General features: G+C 49.9%; 1 protein-coding gene across 6 annotated transcripts in view; it reads left to right on the top strand.

Annotated features, from left to right (window-relative positions):
* POU2F3 (POU class 2 homeobox 3) overlaps window positions 1-17,301 on the top strand; it is an 86,814-nt gene that overhangs the window by 64,289 nt on the left and 5,224 nt on the right. For 4 of the 6 annotated variants that reach the window (XM_024131325.2, XM_024131326.3, XM_024131324.3 and 1 more), the window contains exons 4-10: window positions 2,395-2,499; window positions 3,776-3,878; window positions 6,380-6,462; window positions 8,779-8,961; window positions 9,366-9,507; window positions 11,442-11,578; window positions 13,140-13,301. In XM_024131325.2, the coding sequence (XP_023987093.1) occupies window positions 2,395-2,499; window positions 3,776-3,878; window positions 6,380-6,462; window positions 8,779-8,961; window positions 9,366-9,507; window positions 11,442-11,578; window positions 13,140-13,301 (915 nt within the window). The remainder of the gene's footprint in view (window positions 1-2,394; window positions 2,500-3,775; window positions 3,879-6,379; window positions 6,463-8,778; window positions 8,962-9,365; window positions 9,508-11,441; window positions 11,579-13,139; window positions 13,302-17,301) is intronic. The other 2 variants (XM_055091532.1, XM_024131327.3) reach the window with 1 other exon arrangement.

The raw sequence follows: 17,301 nt of genomic DNA, 5'->3' as shown, positions 1-17,301 counted from the left end.
GTAAAGACTGTCCCTAAAAGAAGCATCCTCTTACCAATTTTGGCACAACTAGGACTTCCTAGTGCTGTTTAGATCTGCTTTATCTAAGAACACTACAGCACCATGGGCTAGCCAGATTCTGCCAAATGCACCACGGAGCTGAAATTTTATAATTCCATTTTAGGACTGAAAGAAAAACGATGTAGAATCATACAACAGGTGGGGAAACCAAGTCTCATAGAGATGAAATGATTGCTCAAGGTTATATTGTCAGTTAGAGTCAGAGTTAGGACTGGAAACAAGTTCTAGCTCCCTGTTTGACTTCTTCCTCGCTGTATCCCACTGAAGGATGGAGAGGTGGATTCTGATTACGTCTTTTATTCAGTTAGCACGCATTCGGTTCCGACTATGTACAAGGCACCATATTTAGGACATGAGCTCCCTCCTCAGTCTCTGTCACTCAACAAGATCTTCCTAACTCTCCAACCAAAGGGAACTCTTGATTTAGTAATCCAAAGCACCATTGTTCCACAGAGATTAAACACAAGTAGAGCTGTTAGTCTGAACCTTTACCTTGGGTTAAACTAATACAGAAAAGATTCCAGGATGTCAGTGATATTCCCTGTATGAACCAAGAAAATGGTTTAAGCCAGGGTCACTATGGCCAAGAGGTTCCATCAGAGGGTCCCCCAATGTCTTTTATAAGGTATGGTCTAGATCCCAAGCTCCCTGCCATATTATATGAATCCAAAGTCACTTGCATACTCCCTACCCAACCCCCCCCATCCCCACAAGGGACTTCCTGAAACGCTGCAAAAGGGTACAGTAAGTCCTCTACATACGAATGAGTTCCATTCTGAGGGCGCGTTCGTAAGTCCAATTTGTTCACAGGTCCAACAAAGAGAGCCTAGGTGCCCAACTAACACAATCGGCTATATAGTACTGTACTGGAATAGGTTTATACTACTTTTCACACAAATACATAACAAACAAACATAAAAAATAAAGAAAACATTTAAAATCTTACAGTACAGTACCTTGAAAAGTACAGTAGTACAGCACAACAGCTGGCATCCAGGGGCTGGCATCGAGTGAACAGGCGAGAAGAGGTACTGGCTGCAGGAGGGAGAGGAGGTGGGAGATGGCAGAGCTGAAGGATTGTCAGCAATAAGAGATGGAGGGCAAGTTGCAATTTCACTCATGCCTGACGTTGATGGCACAGGTTCTGGTTCCTTGCTGGAACCACATGCATGTTCGCATCTCTGAAAGTTTGCAACTTGAAGGTTCGTATGTAGGGGACTTACTGTAGTTGTTCTCAGGGTGGGAGGAGGGGTGGACACAAGTAGTGCTTCCTGCCCTGCCCTTGGACACCTGGAAAGCCCACAGGTGGGTGGTTGGTGCTGCCACCGAAGGGTGGTGGAGGCTGGAGAGAGTTTGCAAACCACCACAGTCCCCTCAGGCTGCAACTACAGCAGTGATTGTGAAGGAGACATGTCCCCTCCTGTAGGGAGACAGGCAAGGACTGTCACCTAAGCCACATGGGTGAAGAGGCCAGCTGCAAAGGCAGCTCAGCACGCAGAGGGCAGACAAGTGTGGAAAACAAGGGGGGATGGAGGGGAAACTGGTTCCCAGACTTTGGGATTTCGTGGACCAGGAAAATAAAAAACCATAATATAAAGGAGATTGGTAAAGGGTTGCCAATTTTTTTTTTTTTTTTTTTTTTTTTTTGTGGTATGCGGGCCTCCCTCTGTTGTGGCCTCTCCTGTTGCGGAGCACAGGCTCCGGACGCGCAGGCCCAGCAGCCATGGCTCACGGGCCCAGCCGCTCCGCGGCATGTGGGATCCTCCCGGACCGGGGCACGAACCCGTGTCCTCTGCATCGGCAGGTGGACGCGCAACCCCTGCGCCACCAGGGAAGCCCCCCTAATTTTTTTTTTTTTAATTTGTGAAAGTGGGGAGTTTTAAAAATACCATTTAGGATCACCATCATTTCCTAAAGGAAATTCTAACATACCACCCCCCAAGAAAAAAGAACATCACCTCGGAATCTAAAAGAAATATTTAAAGTCACTACAAAAATTCCTCGTTTTTTGGAGTTTCAGTAAGGAAGAGCATATATTGCACTATGTACCAGCACATGCCCCACAGTGGTGTTCGGGAATGATCGATCCAGGTGGATTCCCCATCTCGAGGATGGTTACTCCAGAGAGACTCTCACCTCTGTCCCTTACCAGCTGCCCCGGCCCGAAGGGCTCACTCAGGCAGGAAAATCAGGCTGCAGCCCAGTAGACGCTGAGCTAGTTCTTTGACTCTCCAGGCTTGTCACTTATCTCCTGCCTCGGTCTTCTCTAAGTTTCCACTTCTGTCTGCCTGGGGAGGCCCAGAACTGATGCTCTCCCCCTGCCTCTACTTACAGATTAAAACCGAGGACCTCAGTGACTCTCTGCAGCAGACCCTCTCTCATCGGCCATGCCACCTGAGTCAAGGACCTGCCATGATGTCTGGAAACCAAATGTCTGGGGTAAATGGCAGCCCGAGTCGGGAAGCCCTGATATTCTCAGAGGGCTAGTGAGTTTAAGTCAAGCCTCCTGCAAAATGCTTCACCTCTAGATCTGGCTCTCAGTGAATGCAGATTGGGCTAAAAAAAATCCCCTGCAGGGAAACTTGGAGGCCTGCATTGGGAGGGGGGCTGGGTTACAGAACAATCCTCTGAAAGATGAAGCCTGGCTAGTTACGGGAAGAAGGAGGTCTCCACCTCTCAGGAAGAAAGAAAAAGGAGTCAATCTTGCCAAAACAATGGAGTAGCCCCTACAATGGGGTTAGCTAGCCCCTACAATGGGGTTAGCTAGCCCCTAACAATGGGGCTGGGGTCTGCCAGCCATATTCAGGGGAGCCCCATGATGACAGCTACTGCTGTGGTTACAGAGCATTTCTGTCCCCAGTAAGCCCATTCTCCTCCCCCAAGGTTTTGTCATACTAGAGGGAATAAAGAGGCATCTGAAATAGTAATGACAAATGTCTGAGAAGGCGGGTGTCCACGCAGCAAGCCCCTTTCTTGACCTGGATTCCCAGGGGAGGAAAGAGCCGACCCTTCCCTGGAAATATTTAAGACTAGAACGTGCACTTATTCCTTCACTTCTTTATTCAACAAGGGTTTACCAAGTCTTTTCTTTGTGCACAGACCTAAGCTCAGTCCTGTGGGGTCACAGAACCCTGGGGGTCTAGGTCACAGAGGACTCCCAGATCCCCCAGATATTGGGAAGTAGTATTTATTTCCCTTTTGGGGGCTATTGGGAGGAACCCAGGGGAAATGGACTTTCTGTTTAATCAAAGTGGTTTTATTAAGAACGAATACCGTGCCTCTTCCTCCAGGAAAGGTTCAGGACCAGGAAATGGCCAAGACAAAAGCGGCTTTTAGCATATCAAGTGGCGTGAGATTTTTTTTTTTTTTTAATTAGAAAATTGGGATTGCGTGTCATTTCTAGAGTAAACCTCTGAGAGATGGGTAATACCCACAATCTGTGCCCTCGGGGCATTACCAGTCTAGCTGGGAGACCGTTCTGATACACACAAAAGTTAAATAACAAGGCAAGGTTTAAGCAAGGCACAGCTTGGCTGAGTGCAGGAGGTGTAACAGCACCGTCATTAATGGGGTAGCTGCTATGTGCCAGACACAGGGAAACAGAGGCATAGGGCAAGGTCCCTATGGAGACCCACAGGACAGGTGGGCGGCAGGTAGATGGAGCCCACACTTGCAGCTTTTGTAAATTCTGTGGTGCCTGTATCTCCCTGCACAGGACATGGCTTCCATCCACCCGCTCCAGCAGCTTGTACTGGTTCCCGGACACCTACAGTCTGTCTCCCAGTTCCTGCTATCTCAGACCCAGCCTGGGCAGCAAGGTGAGAAACCCTGGGGGCTTTTACATAGAAGAATGTGCTAAGGATCTGCTTCTGCCTGCTGGGACCCAAGTGTGGGGCGTGGCTGACTGGCTCACCCTCTAGTATTAAGAGCGGCTTGTCCACCTCAGGGCCCGAGGAAGCGACCTGTTTTGGCCCTCCAGGTTGAGTCTCCTTTTCTGCTTCCCCCTCCCATCGTCCTCAGTTTCATGGCCAGTTGAGACCGAAGGCGCAAGGGTGGCAGGATCTGGAGCAGAGCAAGGAGGGAGGAGCTCCTTGGGAATCTCGGTCCAGATTAAGTCCCGGATCCTTGGAAATCTCCCCAGGATGTGGATGTGGACTCAGACTTCCACCCTTGGGAAGCTGGAATTCCGTTTGGGTAGAGCGGCAGCGCCACCCACAGGCCGTGGAGAGCGTTTTCAGGTTTTCTTCGGCAGGGAAGTTACTCACAGACAACTTCTCCTTGGCCAAGAACAAACAGATTAGAATACTCGCAGTAATAGCTAACGTTTCTTGAGCATGGTATGCCAGGAGCTCTGCGGAGTGATTTTCCTGACATCTTTCAAAATAACCTCGTGCGGTAGGTAGTCATATTATGTCACCGGTGACCTACTAGAAAGTTCCATAAACGTCTGTCGGAAACCCATGTTCTTGGCATTGCACTGTACTGCCTCTCCCTCTCCCATCTCCACCAACTAGGGCTGAGAGTGATGAAGTATAAGCTTCCCTCCACTGTAAAAATCCCACGGAGAGGCTTTGGAAATCCAGAATCCAAAGGAAACGCAACTCTGCCTTCTGTCCTTAGCACCTGCCCAAGTTATAGTTATCCTTAGTTACCAAGTCATCTCAGAGTGTTATTATGATGATGAATGAGAACATATGTGAACCTGTGAGTATTTATGTTAGCTAAACAGTATATATCATACTCCTGGAATAGGAAAGGGAAGGTAACGGTTCACTCTGTTTCTTTTTGAAAGGCGGTGTTGTGAAACTGGCTCAGGCATATAAGCAGTGAGGTCAGTGTATGACACAGGGGGAAAGAAACAGTTTAGTATTTGGAATCAGAAAAACTCGTTGGTTAAAAAAAAGTCCCTTGCTAGCTGTGTCTCCTTGAGAAACTTACCTAACCTCTCTGAGGTTCCATTTTCTCCTCCCTAAAACTGGACTCATAGTAAAACTCTGCCTCACGAGGTTATTGAGAGTTATTTGAAATAATGCATGTGAGAAGGCTTTGTACATTTCAAAAGGCAATGTAAGTGTCAGATTACTATTCGTACTCAAGCTTCCGACTCCCAGTACAGGGCTCCTTACAAGAGCTTTTTTGCCCATGTATTTTCTTTTTTTTTTTTTTTCTTTTTTTTTTTGTGGTATGCGGGCCTCCCTCTGCTGCGGCCTCTCCCGTTGCGGAGCACAGGCTCCGGACGCGCAGGCCCAGCGGCCATGGCTCACGGGCCCGGCCGCTACGCGGCACGTGGGATCCTCCCATACCGGGGCGCGAACCCGGTTCCCCTGCATCGGCAGGCGGACTCTCAACCACTGTGCCACCAGGGAAGCCCTAGCCTATGTATTTTAATAAAGAAAAATTAAGCCTTGGTTGTTTTAGACTGAGGAGCAAAATGGTCAGCGTCAGTAGATCGACACATCAGAACAGCTGAGCGACAACAGAGAACCCAAAGTTCTGCTGTGTGCTGAGTGATTGGGGCGACCTGCCTCATTGTGTGCTTCGGTAGTTTGATGGCCCCATTCCCACAGTGAGAGTGAGAGCTCCTGGCCGTGGCTCTTCTTAGAGGGAGGCCACCGTCATGACCACCATCCAGGCAGAGCCCTTCATGGACAGTTTTCCTGGAGAAAGCGATCCTCAGGCCGTGCAATGAGCAGGTGGAGTCCATACCACCAGGTAGAGTTGCCTCCTGCTCTTCCCTTCTCTCTCAGCCTTTCCTCCCAAGTGTTCAATGTCTGGGTCCCGCCAAGAGCCTCTGACAATTGGCTGCTGCCCTTTGGAGCTGCATGGCACCATTCCCTTGATCCGGCATCTTTGCAGATCTGGCTAGGCCTTTGTAGCCAATCCCAGGGGCTTCTGCAGGCAAAACGGAAACCCTCAGCTCCAGCTTGAATTCTTAGTAGTCACCCCCACATCTCCTTCCCTCTTGGGTTTCTGCAGGCCTGCTTATCAAATCCCAGAGCAGGCTGCCTTGACCCTCCTCAGCCTTTGCACCACTCCGGGCAGGCGGGCAAAGCAGAAGGACTGGTTTGGGGACTGCTGTTGACATCTGTGTATCCCTGTGTCTGATTCGCCTCCACCTGCGTGTGGCAATCTTGACAGTGCCCATGGGGGCCTCTCCACAAGGCTGGAGGCGGGGTGGATGGACATGATTAGGTAGCGGGGGCGGGGGGGGGGCGGGGGGGGCGGGGACAGTTATCACGGTTCCAAGGCTGTAGAGCATGTCTTTTCAGCTGGCCTGGATTTGATTCGTTTGCTCCTTTGTTCCTCCCCTTTCACCCAGGTCTGCAGTCAAATCTTCTCCCCTTTCCCCAGCAGCAAAGCTCTCTCCTCCTCCCACAGACGGGGCTTGGCCTGGCGTCCCAGGTAAACACCCACGTTCTTCCTGTCCCAGCTCCTGACAGAGTTAAGCTCCTAGGCTTCCCCCACCCCCTTGACGGTACACTTACCCCTCCAGGAAGAGGGAATCGCAAGGGATTATCCCAGTCGGCACGGGGGCGATTTCAAGCCACAGCCAGAGGAAATGAGGGACCCAGCATCACTGGTGGAGCCAGAATTAGAAGCCAGAGGTTTCAGCTCCCGGGCTAGCCTGCTCTGTGTGCAGGTATGCCAATCCCGCCCCTGTCAGGCCCTGGCATCACTCCTCTGAGAACCAGGGATCAGCCAACTTTCCAGGGACGCCAAGGTGACCGCCAGCCCTGCCCAGGTGCTCTCAAGCGCCAAGGGGGAGACCGGAAGCCCGGAGACCTGATGTCCTGAGAACACCAAGCCAGGGCCTCTCACCTCTGGGCCTCTCTTAAGAACTGCTCTTCTAGACTGCTTCCTGGAAGGGACAAAGCACGGGTCAGGAGGACGGAGGCCTGCGAGAGGGCCCTTTGCAGAGCTGCTGTGGTGCCACACAGCACCTGTTTGCCAGGCAGAAAAAAGGCACCTCTTCCTCTGGCCAGACGCGGCCTGACGCCAGGGAGTGTGGCTTGGCGAGGGCAGCAGGAGCTACACTGGAGCTGCCACTCCTCCCCTTATCTGGGTGACCCGGTGCAGTTAATGCCTGCACCGCTGCATGAGACGCCTCTGCAGAGACGGACGTGTGGAACAGTTGGGAATGACTGCAGAGACCCTAATGTCCCTTCTCGGGGCTAAGATCCCCGTGGATCACTCAGGGCCCTGGCTTTACAGGGCTAGAGTCCGGTGGAGGCCCCTGGAAGGGGGTGGGTGCCCCCTAGTGGCTAATAGAAATGGGGACACCAGAGTCCTGAGCTCTTGGACCTTCTCCTGGCTGCTCTCCGAATTGCATCATCACAGACTTAGATCTGGAAGAGATCTGAGAGAGGGTTCAAGATCACCTCTCGTGTCTTATAACACGAGAGCCGGGCGAGACCAGAAGCAGAGAGACTGTTTGGAAGGTTATTAAGATCATCCTGAAGCAGCAGTAAAGGGACTGGCTTTGGGTGGTGGCAATAAGGGTAGAGAGGAGGGACTGACAGGGGATGTTGGGGAAGTTGATTCAGTGCAATTCGGCCGCTGATTGGATGTGAACGGAGTAGGGGGAAGGTCTAGCAGAGAGCTCAAGACATGTTTGTGGGATGAAAGAACAAATGAGTTCATGAAAAAGAAGGCTGAGCGAGGACCGAGGCCTTGTCCTGAGAGTCTGGTCCACGCCACCTCCTCTCCCGCGGAACAGGATCAAAACCTAATGGTTTCAAATCATTCTGTTCTAAAAGACCCTCCCTCGGGGGAAAAGAGTCCTGAACTTCTCTCTGGTCATCACAAGGCTGCCTGTCTGAATGAGAAGCCTGAACATCTTGGAAGAAAGGAGTAAAGTTAACCCCAGGCTCGAGTAAAAAAAGAGTAAACTGGAAAGGAGTGAAAAGAGGGTGGACTTAGGCCACGCCATCCACATCGGTAGCAGCCCCTGCCCTGGACACAAGCCCGTTAGGACCCCAAGCCTAATGGGTTTCTACTCCTTCTCCGTGGACGGGTTGGATTTATTCCTGACCCCAAATGGGCACGACGTGGATTCTAGGTATAAGGGTCTGTTCTCCTATGAAAATAAACTAAAGAAAGAATATCTCCTGACAACGACAAATGAGATCAAGGTGTGCTTAGACAGCATTGGAATACCTTTGATTAAAAAACCCAAAAAATGAAATACTCTCATGAAAGAAAATGATTGTTTAGAAAGTAAAATGGCAGTCACAAGAGTTTGGAATTTTATGGAAATTCCATTAATGCAATGAATCTCAGTTGCTCTCTGTTATCCTCAGTTAATGCCTGTTGAACACCTCAGTTAGTTTCCTTTGTGGAAAAGAACAGGCAAGGCAAACAACCTTTTCCTTGTCCTGTTCTGAGATCTGTTTTGGGGATCTTTGTAAACAAGTCTGCTAGCTCCTTTTATGGTAGAAAACTGAAAGGAGGAAGTTACCTGCTCAGGGTCAAAGAGTGAGTCATAGACTAAAACCCAAGAAGGCCACCTCCCTGTCCCGCACTCCTACTGTTTCTACCCCAGCTATCCCAGCTATTTGCTAGTCCCTTCATAGAGACTCCAATTTCCACTTCCACACCATCGAAATAATAGGAATCCAATCTGTCATCCTCTAAGCGGGCCTATTAGTACAAGATATCAGGAAATGCGTTTGATCTGTTGACTGTTTGTGGTTTGGCTTGGTGTGTGTCTGCTCTTAGGCAGTTGGGCGCCCTGGGGTGCCAGGATCCTCTTTAGAACCGCATCTGGAAGCATCCCAGCATCTCCCAGTCCCCAAGCATCTCCCCAGCTCTGGAGGAGCTGATGACCCCAGTGACTTGGAGGAGCTGGAGAAGTTTGCCAAGACCTTCAAGCAGAGGCGCATTAAGCTGGGCTTCACACAGGTTCGGTCTGGGGCAAGGAGGTGGAAGAACTTGGGTTGAGTGAGTAGAGACTGGGGTTCCCGAGTGGAAGTTTTAAGAGCTCATTGTGTTTGGGGCAAACCCACCGTGTTCCTGTGTCCCCTGAGAATGGGGCACAGTTGCCATTGGTAGGGAAAATGGGAACATTGCTGGTGGAGGGGAGAGGAATGAGAGCCAGGCAAGGAGCTAGGTGCAAGGGCACAGCTCACTCAGAGTCTAGGGAGAGAAATAACCAAGTCTCCATCTTAGAGGGAAGAAACTGGAAGGGAGCCAGGGTGAGCAAAGGTTCGCTGGGTGTGGACAGGTGCTAGGATGGTGAGGAATGTGGACAAAGGAGAGAAGGGGCCTACCTCTCAAAGTTCTTCCCTCTCCATCCCCGCGTGCAGGGAGACGTGGGTCTGGCGATGGGAAAGCTGTATGGCAACGACTTCAGCCAGACTACCATCTCCAGATTTGAGGCTCTAAATCTGAGCTTCAAGAACATGTGCAAGCTCAAGCCGCTGCTGGAGAAGTGGCTGAATGATGCAGGTAGGCCTCAGGGACACGAGGATGGATGGAGCCCTAGAAGGTCTGCTGGGAAGGGGGTGGTGACTGCTCCGTGTTGGGGCTTTCTTTCTTTTTTTTTTTTTTAACAACATTTTAAAATTATTATTTATTTATTCATTTCGGCTGCGCCGGGTCTTAGTTGAAGCATGCGGGATATATTTTTTTAGTTGCAACGTGGACTCTTAGTTGCGGCATGCGAGCTTCTTACTTGCAGCACGCGGACTCTTAGTCGCAGCATGCATGTGGGATCTAGTTCCCCGACCAGGGATGGAACCCGGGCCCCGTGCACTGGGAGCATGGAGTCTTACCCACTGGACCACCGGGGAAGTCCTCTGTGTTGGGGCTTTTGACAGTCAATACATAGCACCCTTTCCTCTCCTCCTGAGTCTGGAACCAATTGAGAAATAAGACACAGGAGACAGCCAAGTAGAGATGAAAATGTCAGCTTCACTACTGATAAAGCGCATGGAAGACATAGCTTTAAGTCTGTGGCCACGAAGACTTGCCCCATTTTATTCCTTACCCCAGACACACCCAGCCTAGACCGTAGGACAGCTCGCCAGAGACAAAGGTCGGGTCTGCAGAGAAAACACACTTACCCAGACTGCTGTCTAGACTACGTCTAGGTCAGGGGGATAGGGAAGTAGGTTCTCTAGGGTCTCATGGCCAGGAGGAAGAGGCAGTAGGCACAACACGAGATCTTCATCTGGCTAATTCTTGAGTAGGTTTTCAGAGGGCAGGGAGTTACTCCAAGCTAGACTGGCTGGGAAAGCCTTACAGCAAGAGTGGGGTTTGCAGGAGGATTCAGTCAGGCGTGGGGGGACAGGAGGTCCGGGTTGTAAGCCAAGGGCAAAACGTTTGCAATAATGAATGGAAGAGTTTGGTGTCATGGCATGGCATGGGACAGGGTTTCTCAACCAAGGCATTAGCAACAACTTGGGCCAGATATTGCTCTGTGGCAGAGGCGGTCCTATGAATTGTAGGCTATTAAGCAGCATCCCTGGTCTCTCCCCACTAGATGCCAGGAGCACCCGCCCCCTGTTGAGACGTGTAAAAATGTCTCCAGATAGCGCCGAACGTCCCCTGGGGGAGTGAGGGTGGTACAGAATCTCGCCCCAGGTTGAGAACCACTGGTCTAGGAGCAGAGCTAGTGTCAGGGCTGGGCTCTCGTCTGTAGATAGTGTGGGTCAGTGGTTACTATGGAGAGAGAGGAAAGCGGGGGATGGGCAGCCAAGGGTGTGACCCTCTCGGAAGTTGCTCCACATGGAAACAAGGGAGGGGGTGAGGAAGCTCCCCAGCCCACCCCGCCCGTGGAAGGCTGATCCTTGGCGGTTTTACTGGAGCGCCGAAGTGAAAGAGGTGATCAGAAGGTCTTAGGATCTTCAGGAAGGGATCTTGCGGATCATTTCTTGTGCGATTCCCTGGCTGCGCCTGAATCCTTCCTACGGGACATCCCCGCCGACCCCTCATACAGCCTCAGCCCCAACACTCACACTGAAAAGGAAGTGGCTTCCACACCAACATTCCGCCACCAAGTGTCACTGCCTTTAGCTCAAAACACCAGTCCTCATTTTCCTCGGGATTCACATCCAGGCCTACTTATAAAAGACAGGCTCATGAGCGTCACTCGTAGGAGCTCTGCCTGCACCCACTCACACCCACACATGCCGCTGATGTCTGGGTGTCCCTGAACCATGACCGCAAACGCTGGAGGAACGGCAGTGAGAGGCACGGAGGACCTTTGCCCAGAGCAACGAGGGGAAGCAGGATTCTTGGTCTGTCTGGCTCCCCTGTGTCGGGGAGGGGGCTGCAGAACCTGCCGGGAAGGGTCATTGGACCCCAAGTCCATCGAGCCAGAGCGTGAACCAGCTGCCTTCCCTTCCCTGAGCCTCCTCTGTTCTCCCCCCTCCCCACAGAATCCTCTCCATCAGACCCCTCCGTGAGCACCCCCAGCTCTTACCCTACCCTCTGTGAAGTGTTCGGGAGGAAGAGGAAGAAGCGGACCAGCATCGAGACCAGCATCCGCCTGACTCTGGAGAAGAGATTTCAAGATGTGAGCGGGCCCTTTGGGTGGGAACGGGTGGGCCGACTTGCACAGGGGTTGAGCAGACGCACACAAGCCCCTCGGCACCACCCCTGAGCCCCCATACACCTGCCTTGGGAAAGGGTCGGGACGCAGAGACACGCTCCCTCTCCAGGTGCCCCGGTGTTTGAATGAGAGGCTGGGTTCCAGAAACTTCCACCCCCACTGACCCTTCTCGCCCTGACCTCTGTTTGGTGCCCATTGTCCCTCGAGCCGGGAGATTTAAAGACTGGTGTATAGAATCCCAGAGGAGAGTGTATCTCTGTATCCAGTTGAGATAAAGGGAGCAAAGCCAGGGCACTGTATATAAATTCTTTATTTTCTTTGCATTGTTTTGTAGTTTTCAAATTATATATATAATAAATGCTCATTGTAAACAATTTGGAAAATGCAGGGAGGCAGGAAAAAAATCCACCACCAAATGCCACCTAAATGCACGTCCTTCTATTTCTTTCTTCTACGTACATTTAAATATTTGTAGTCATATTACATACAGACAGACACCTTTTTGAACTTGCAGCAAAAGTATATTCTTGAGCCAATATGTGGACACTAATAATACCAGTTATGTGCCCCGGGGGAGCTGGGGAAGAGAAGAGGGATAAACAGGTGTGGTCTAAACAGCCTCTAATCAGGATCCCTTAGGTACCGGCCTCCAGAGCTTCCATCCACACCACACAGTCCCTAAAGGGCTCTCCTGTGGCCTGGTTCCACCTTGCAGGCCCCAGGCCTCCAGGACTCCTGTCTCTCCAGCAGACTCTCCAGCACATATGACTCAGGACTTGATGGCTGCATCCTGCTGTCAGGATGACAAGACCTGGCTTTTCCTTCTGATTAAGTTTCTCAGAGCAGCAAGAGTAAGGGAGGGTGCAGAAGGGAGAGAAGGGAGCTAAGATCAAAGATTGGGTGGGGGTGGGAGGGGTCAGAACAAAGGAGTGATGGATATGTATTGGAATGTGTGTGTGTGTGTGTATATATATATATATATATATATATATATATATACACATGTCTCCTTTATAGTCTTGATGGGTCCACATGTTTTAACTTTATCATTTCCTATTTTGAGGTAGGAAGCAAGAAATGATGCAGGAGAAAGGTATCAGATTCTGAGGAAAGAACAGAAGGGAGTGTGTGTTCTCGGGATTCTGCCTGCCCTACCTATCTCATCAGTGGGCTCCTCTTTTCAGAACTTCTGAAGAAGGAGCGAGAGAAGAGCCTCCACCCTGTGTCAGGCCCTGTGCTTGGCAGTTTATACACATTTTCTCATTTAATCTTCATAATCATCCTATACGGTAGGCATTATTTCTCTCATTTCATAGATGATAAGACTGAGGCTCAGAGAGGTTCAGAAAGTTTCCTAAGGCCACAGAGGAAGTGCTCAAGCCACTATTCCATCATAGGTCCGATTCTAAAGCTTTTGCTCCATCTATTGTTCTATCCCGCATCTTTGGAACATCTGTCCCCCACGCACAATTCTTGATCCTATTCTCTTCTCCTCCTGACTACTCTATCCCTTTGGTTTCTGTAGAACCCCAAACCCAGCTCAGAGGAGATCTCCATGATTGCAGAGCAGTTGTCCATGGAAAAGGAGGTGGTGAGGGTCTGGTTCTGCAACCGACGCCAAAAGGAGAAGCGAATCAACTGCCCTGTGGCCACACCCATCAAATCACCCATGTACAGTTCCCGGCTGGTGAGTGGCCCGGAGCCAAGCTGCCTGCCAGGCACTGGGGGGGATGAAGCCTGGAGGGCAAAGAGTCCTCCCCGTCCTAAAGAAGATGCGGGTTGGGGAGCAAGGAATAAATATATAAACAAAGAGATGCTGTATACAAAATATATATAAGATAAAGAAGAATAAAGAAGGATAAGGAGATAGAAAGTGATTACGGGGAGATGCTTTTATAGTAGAGGGGTAAGAAAAGACCTCTCTGATAGGGTGACATTTGAGCGGGGAATCTAAGTATTGAAAGGGAACGAAATATCTGAGGGATAGAGTGTTCCAGGTAGAGAAATCAGAAAATGAGAAGACCTGACATGTTTGAGGAACAGCAAGGAAGCCAGTGTCGCCAGGGCAGGGTGAGGAAGGACGTGATAAGTGGGAGATGAAGTCAGAGAAGTAACGGGGAAGTAACAGGAAGCCATTCACCACGGTCTCGCGGGCCATCGGAAGGACCTTAGCTTTTAGTTTGAGTGAAATAAGAAGCCACTGGAGAACTGACATGGGCTGCTATGTGGAGATTAATTTGTGTAGAGGCAGGATACCAGCCTGAGAATTACAACAATCAGGCTGAGAGTGGTGGAGGCTTGGGCTAGGGTGGAGATCATGGTGGTGAGGAGACGTGGCTGGATTCTGAATGTATTTCAACCATGAGCCAACAAGATGTGCTGTTAGCTCAGATGTGGAGTGTGAGAAATAAGGCCAAGACGACTTCAAGGGTTGTGACCTGAGCAGCTGGTTGGAAGGTGCTGCCATTTTTGGAGATGAGGAAGAGTGCAGGAGGAACAGGTTTGAGGGGGGAAAAGACTAAGTATTCAGAGCTGGTCGTATTAAGTTAGACTTACCTCCTAGGCATCCAAGAGGAAGGGCCATGCAGACAGTTATATCTGTGATTCTGGAGTTCAAGGGGAGAAGTCAGGGCGGGGAATAATTTGAAGTTCAGGCAGGATGGGAAGTTTGGAAGGTACGAAATGTCTTCTCCGTCTAGGAGAGAGATGGTGCCTGGAGGGTCGGGGGGAGGGGGAAGGTTCTTCTTCAACCCTAGGGATGGTGATGGTTGAAGGTTAAGGGAATTGTGGATAATGGTGTTGTCCTCTGTCTTTTAGTACTCAAGGATGGGTGAAATTCAGCCTCGCTCTGGGTGGGACATAGCTATTTCATAAAACTATACTATTGTTTATTCTTTCTCCAAACATTTATCGACCATCTACTATGTTTTGGTCTTTGTGCTGAGTGCTGGGGATGCACAAACAAGTAATATTTGTTCCCTGTCCCAGAGGACCTCACTGCCTAGCAGAGGAGGCAGACAAATAAACAAATGATAAACAACACGATGATTTCTCTTGGAGAACTTAGGAGTAGCAGCTAACAAAGCCTTGGGAGGTGGTGGTTAGGGAAGACTTCCCCAAGGAGATAATTAATACCTGAGCTGAGTCTAAAAAGACAAGAAGGAGTGAAGAGGCAAATAAGTGAGGGGTGGAATTCCCCCAGGAGGATAGTATGAGAACAGTGGTATGGAGGAGGGAGAAGAGGGCACATGCACGGAATCGCAGGTGGTTCCACGTGGAGGAACGTTGAAAGATGAGGCTGGATAGATCAGCAAGGGCCAGACAGAAGGGACTATGAACAGGGCTAAGGAACTTGAAGCCCTGGGGAGTTGCTGAAGGGTTTGAAGTAGGGCATTAGTGTGATCTGACTGCTTTTTAGAAGGATCACTTTGACTGTAGTTATAACGGGTGGTTTGAGAGGCATCACATTTGGTTTCAGAGAGACCAGTTAGATGTGACTGCAGTTATCCAGCAGAGACATTATAAGGGCTGAAGCAGACCCATTTGGTAAGAATGAAGGGGATGGGAGAGATTCAGGAGATAATCAGAAGGTAGAATTATTAGGTCTTGGTTAATAAATTGAAAACCGGGTGGGGCAGGGAGAGCGATAAAGGAAAGAGAATACTCTGGGATTACTCTCAGCATTCAGGCTGGGCTGATTGGGTAGAAGCTGGTGCTGTAGATGGAACAATTAATTAAACACAGGGGGAGGAGCTGGCTTAGGAGTAGGAAACAATGATGATTTCAATTCTTTACATCATTATGATATACAGAGAGGCCTGTGGGACACCCAAGTGGGAATGCCCCTGGGCGCTTGGAATAATGGGTCTTGGAGGTCAGGAGGAAAGGCTAAGATAGAGAAATGGACTGGGAGTCATAAGCACACAGGTGGTAGTTGGAATCCTGGGTAGGGAGGAGCTCACCTGTGGAGTTTGTACAGAGGAAGCAAAGAGGAGAGTTGAGGTCTCAACCCTGGGGAACACTAGCTTTTGAGGGATGGGCAAATGGGGAGCAGCAAGGAAAGAAACTGAAGTAGATGGAGGGGTGAAGCGGATGTGAAGAGCCCTGCAAGAGTGCTTTGGGAGCACAGATAAAAGACCCCCAAATCAGAATGGGGTGTGGGAGGGCTAACCCCCTGATTTGTTTGGAGAACAGATTAGGAGTTAGCAAAAAGAACAGCATAGCTGGCAGTACGAACAGTGTGTGAGAGGCATGGAATTATAAAACAACATGATGCATTTGGGGAATCACCAGCCTTCTGGTCTGGCTGGAGCTAAGGTTTTAGGACTAAGACAGAGAGGTGGATGACAGCTAGATCATGGTGGGTCGTGGATGCGAAATTACTCTCAAAGATAAGAAGAACCATTGACAGTTTTAGGTTGGGGACAATGTGATATTCATTCACCATTCCTGTCTTAAATACTTACTGAGCACCCACCACCTGTTTGGCACTGGGATATGGTGGTGCACAGGATACTTATTGGTGATCTCTGCTTAGAGTCGAGCAAGGAAAACAGACATTAAACAAATGCAATTTGTGATGAAGCCTCCAGAGAAGATGTGCGGGTATTTGAGGGACCTAACCTAGTCCAGATGTCAGGGGCTTCTCAAGGAATGATGCTCAAATTGACAGCAGAAGAAAGAGTAGACTTGAATGGGGCAAAGGTCTGAGCTGCGGTGGGAGACAGGACGGAAGGGTGGAGATAGTGTGGGGAAGAACATTCTCTGCAGAGGAAAACAGTGTGTACAAAGGTTCTGAGGCTGGGGTGGGTGGGGAGAGGAAGCAAAGAAGGTTGGAATGGAACCCGAGGAGTGAGGGAGAGTGTGTGAAAGAGGAAGCTGGAGTGGTAGGCGGGGGCTAAATCATGTAGGGCGTTGTAGACCATGTTAAGGAAACTGAACCATGTCATAAGACAGTCAGAATCTTTAAAGATGGGGCTTTGTTTAGAATAAATGGGAGGCAGTTATCACTTTGGTTCAATCCCAGCCCGGGACACCAACGTGGAGGAAAGTGGTGAGAGGCATGGAGGAGCCGTAAAGGAGCGTCATGGGTTCTCATCGTGCATTCAACACGTATTTACTGAACACCCGCAAAGTTCCGGGCACTGCAGTAGACACTGAGGACACAGCAGAGGACGACGCAGGCATCATCCTGCTCTCATGAATTCCGCAGCCTAGTGGGGGAGGAAGATGTTAAATAAATAATCACATTAATCCTTGTGGCATCCTGAAGGAAGAGACTAGAGAAAATGTTCTAATCCTGTCTTCTCCTCAGGTCTCATTGGGACACTCTCCATTGGATTAGGACATAGTTTCTTCTGCTTCTGATGTGAAATGATCTCTAAGATACACAGTTAAGGGGGAAAAAAAAGAATGAGACAGAGAAAGAAGGTAGGAAAAAAAAAAGGCAAAATTATTCAGACCAGTGTGCACAGAATGCTTCCATTTATATGCAAAATGTTAAAGGAACCATATCTATGTCTGCTTGCATATGTATAGTCTGTCTCCAGAAGGAAGCAGAAGAAGCTGGTCACGGTGACTAAATAATTATTTATTTAAAAACAACAACAGGGGGCTTCCCTGGTGGCGCAGTGGTTGCGCGTCCGCCTGCCGATGCAGGGGAACCGGGTTCGCGCCCCGGTCCGGGA

The sequence above is a fragment of the Physeter macrocephalus genome, chromosome 16, assembly GCF_002837175.3.
Source record: "Physeter macrocephalus isolate SW-GA chromosome 16, ASM283717v5, whole genome shotgun sequence".
Classification (NCBI taxonomy): Eukaryota; Metazoa; Chordata; class Mammalia; order Artiodactyla; family Physeteridae; genus Physeter; species Physeter macrocephalus.
The sequence above is the reverse complement of the archived record's forward strand: the minus strand, read 5'-3'. Positions and strand labels throughout refer to the sequence as shown.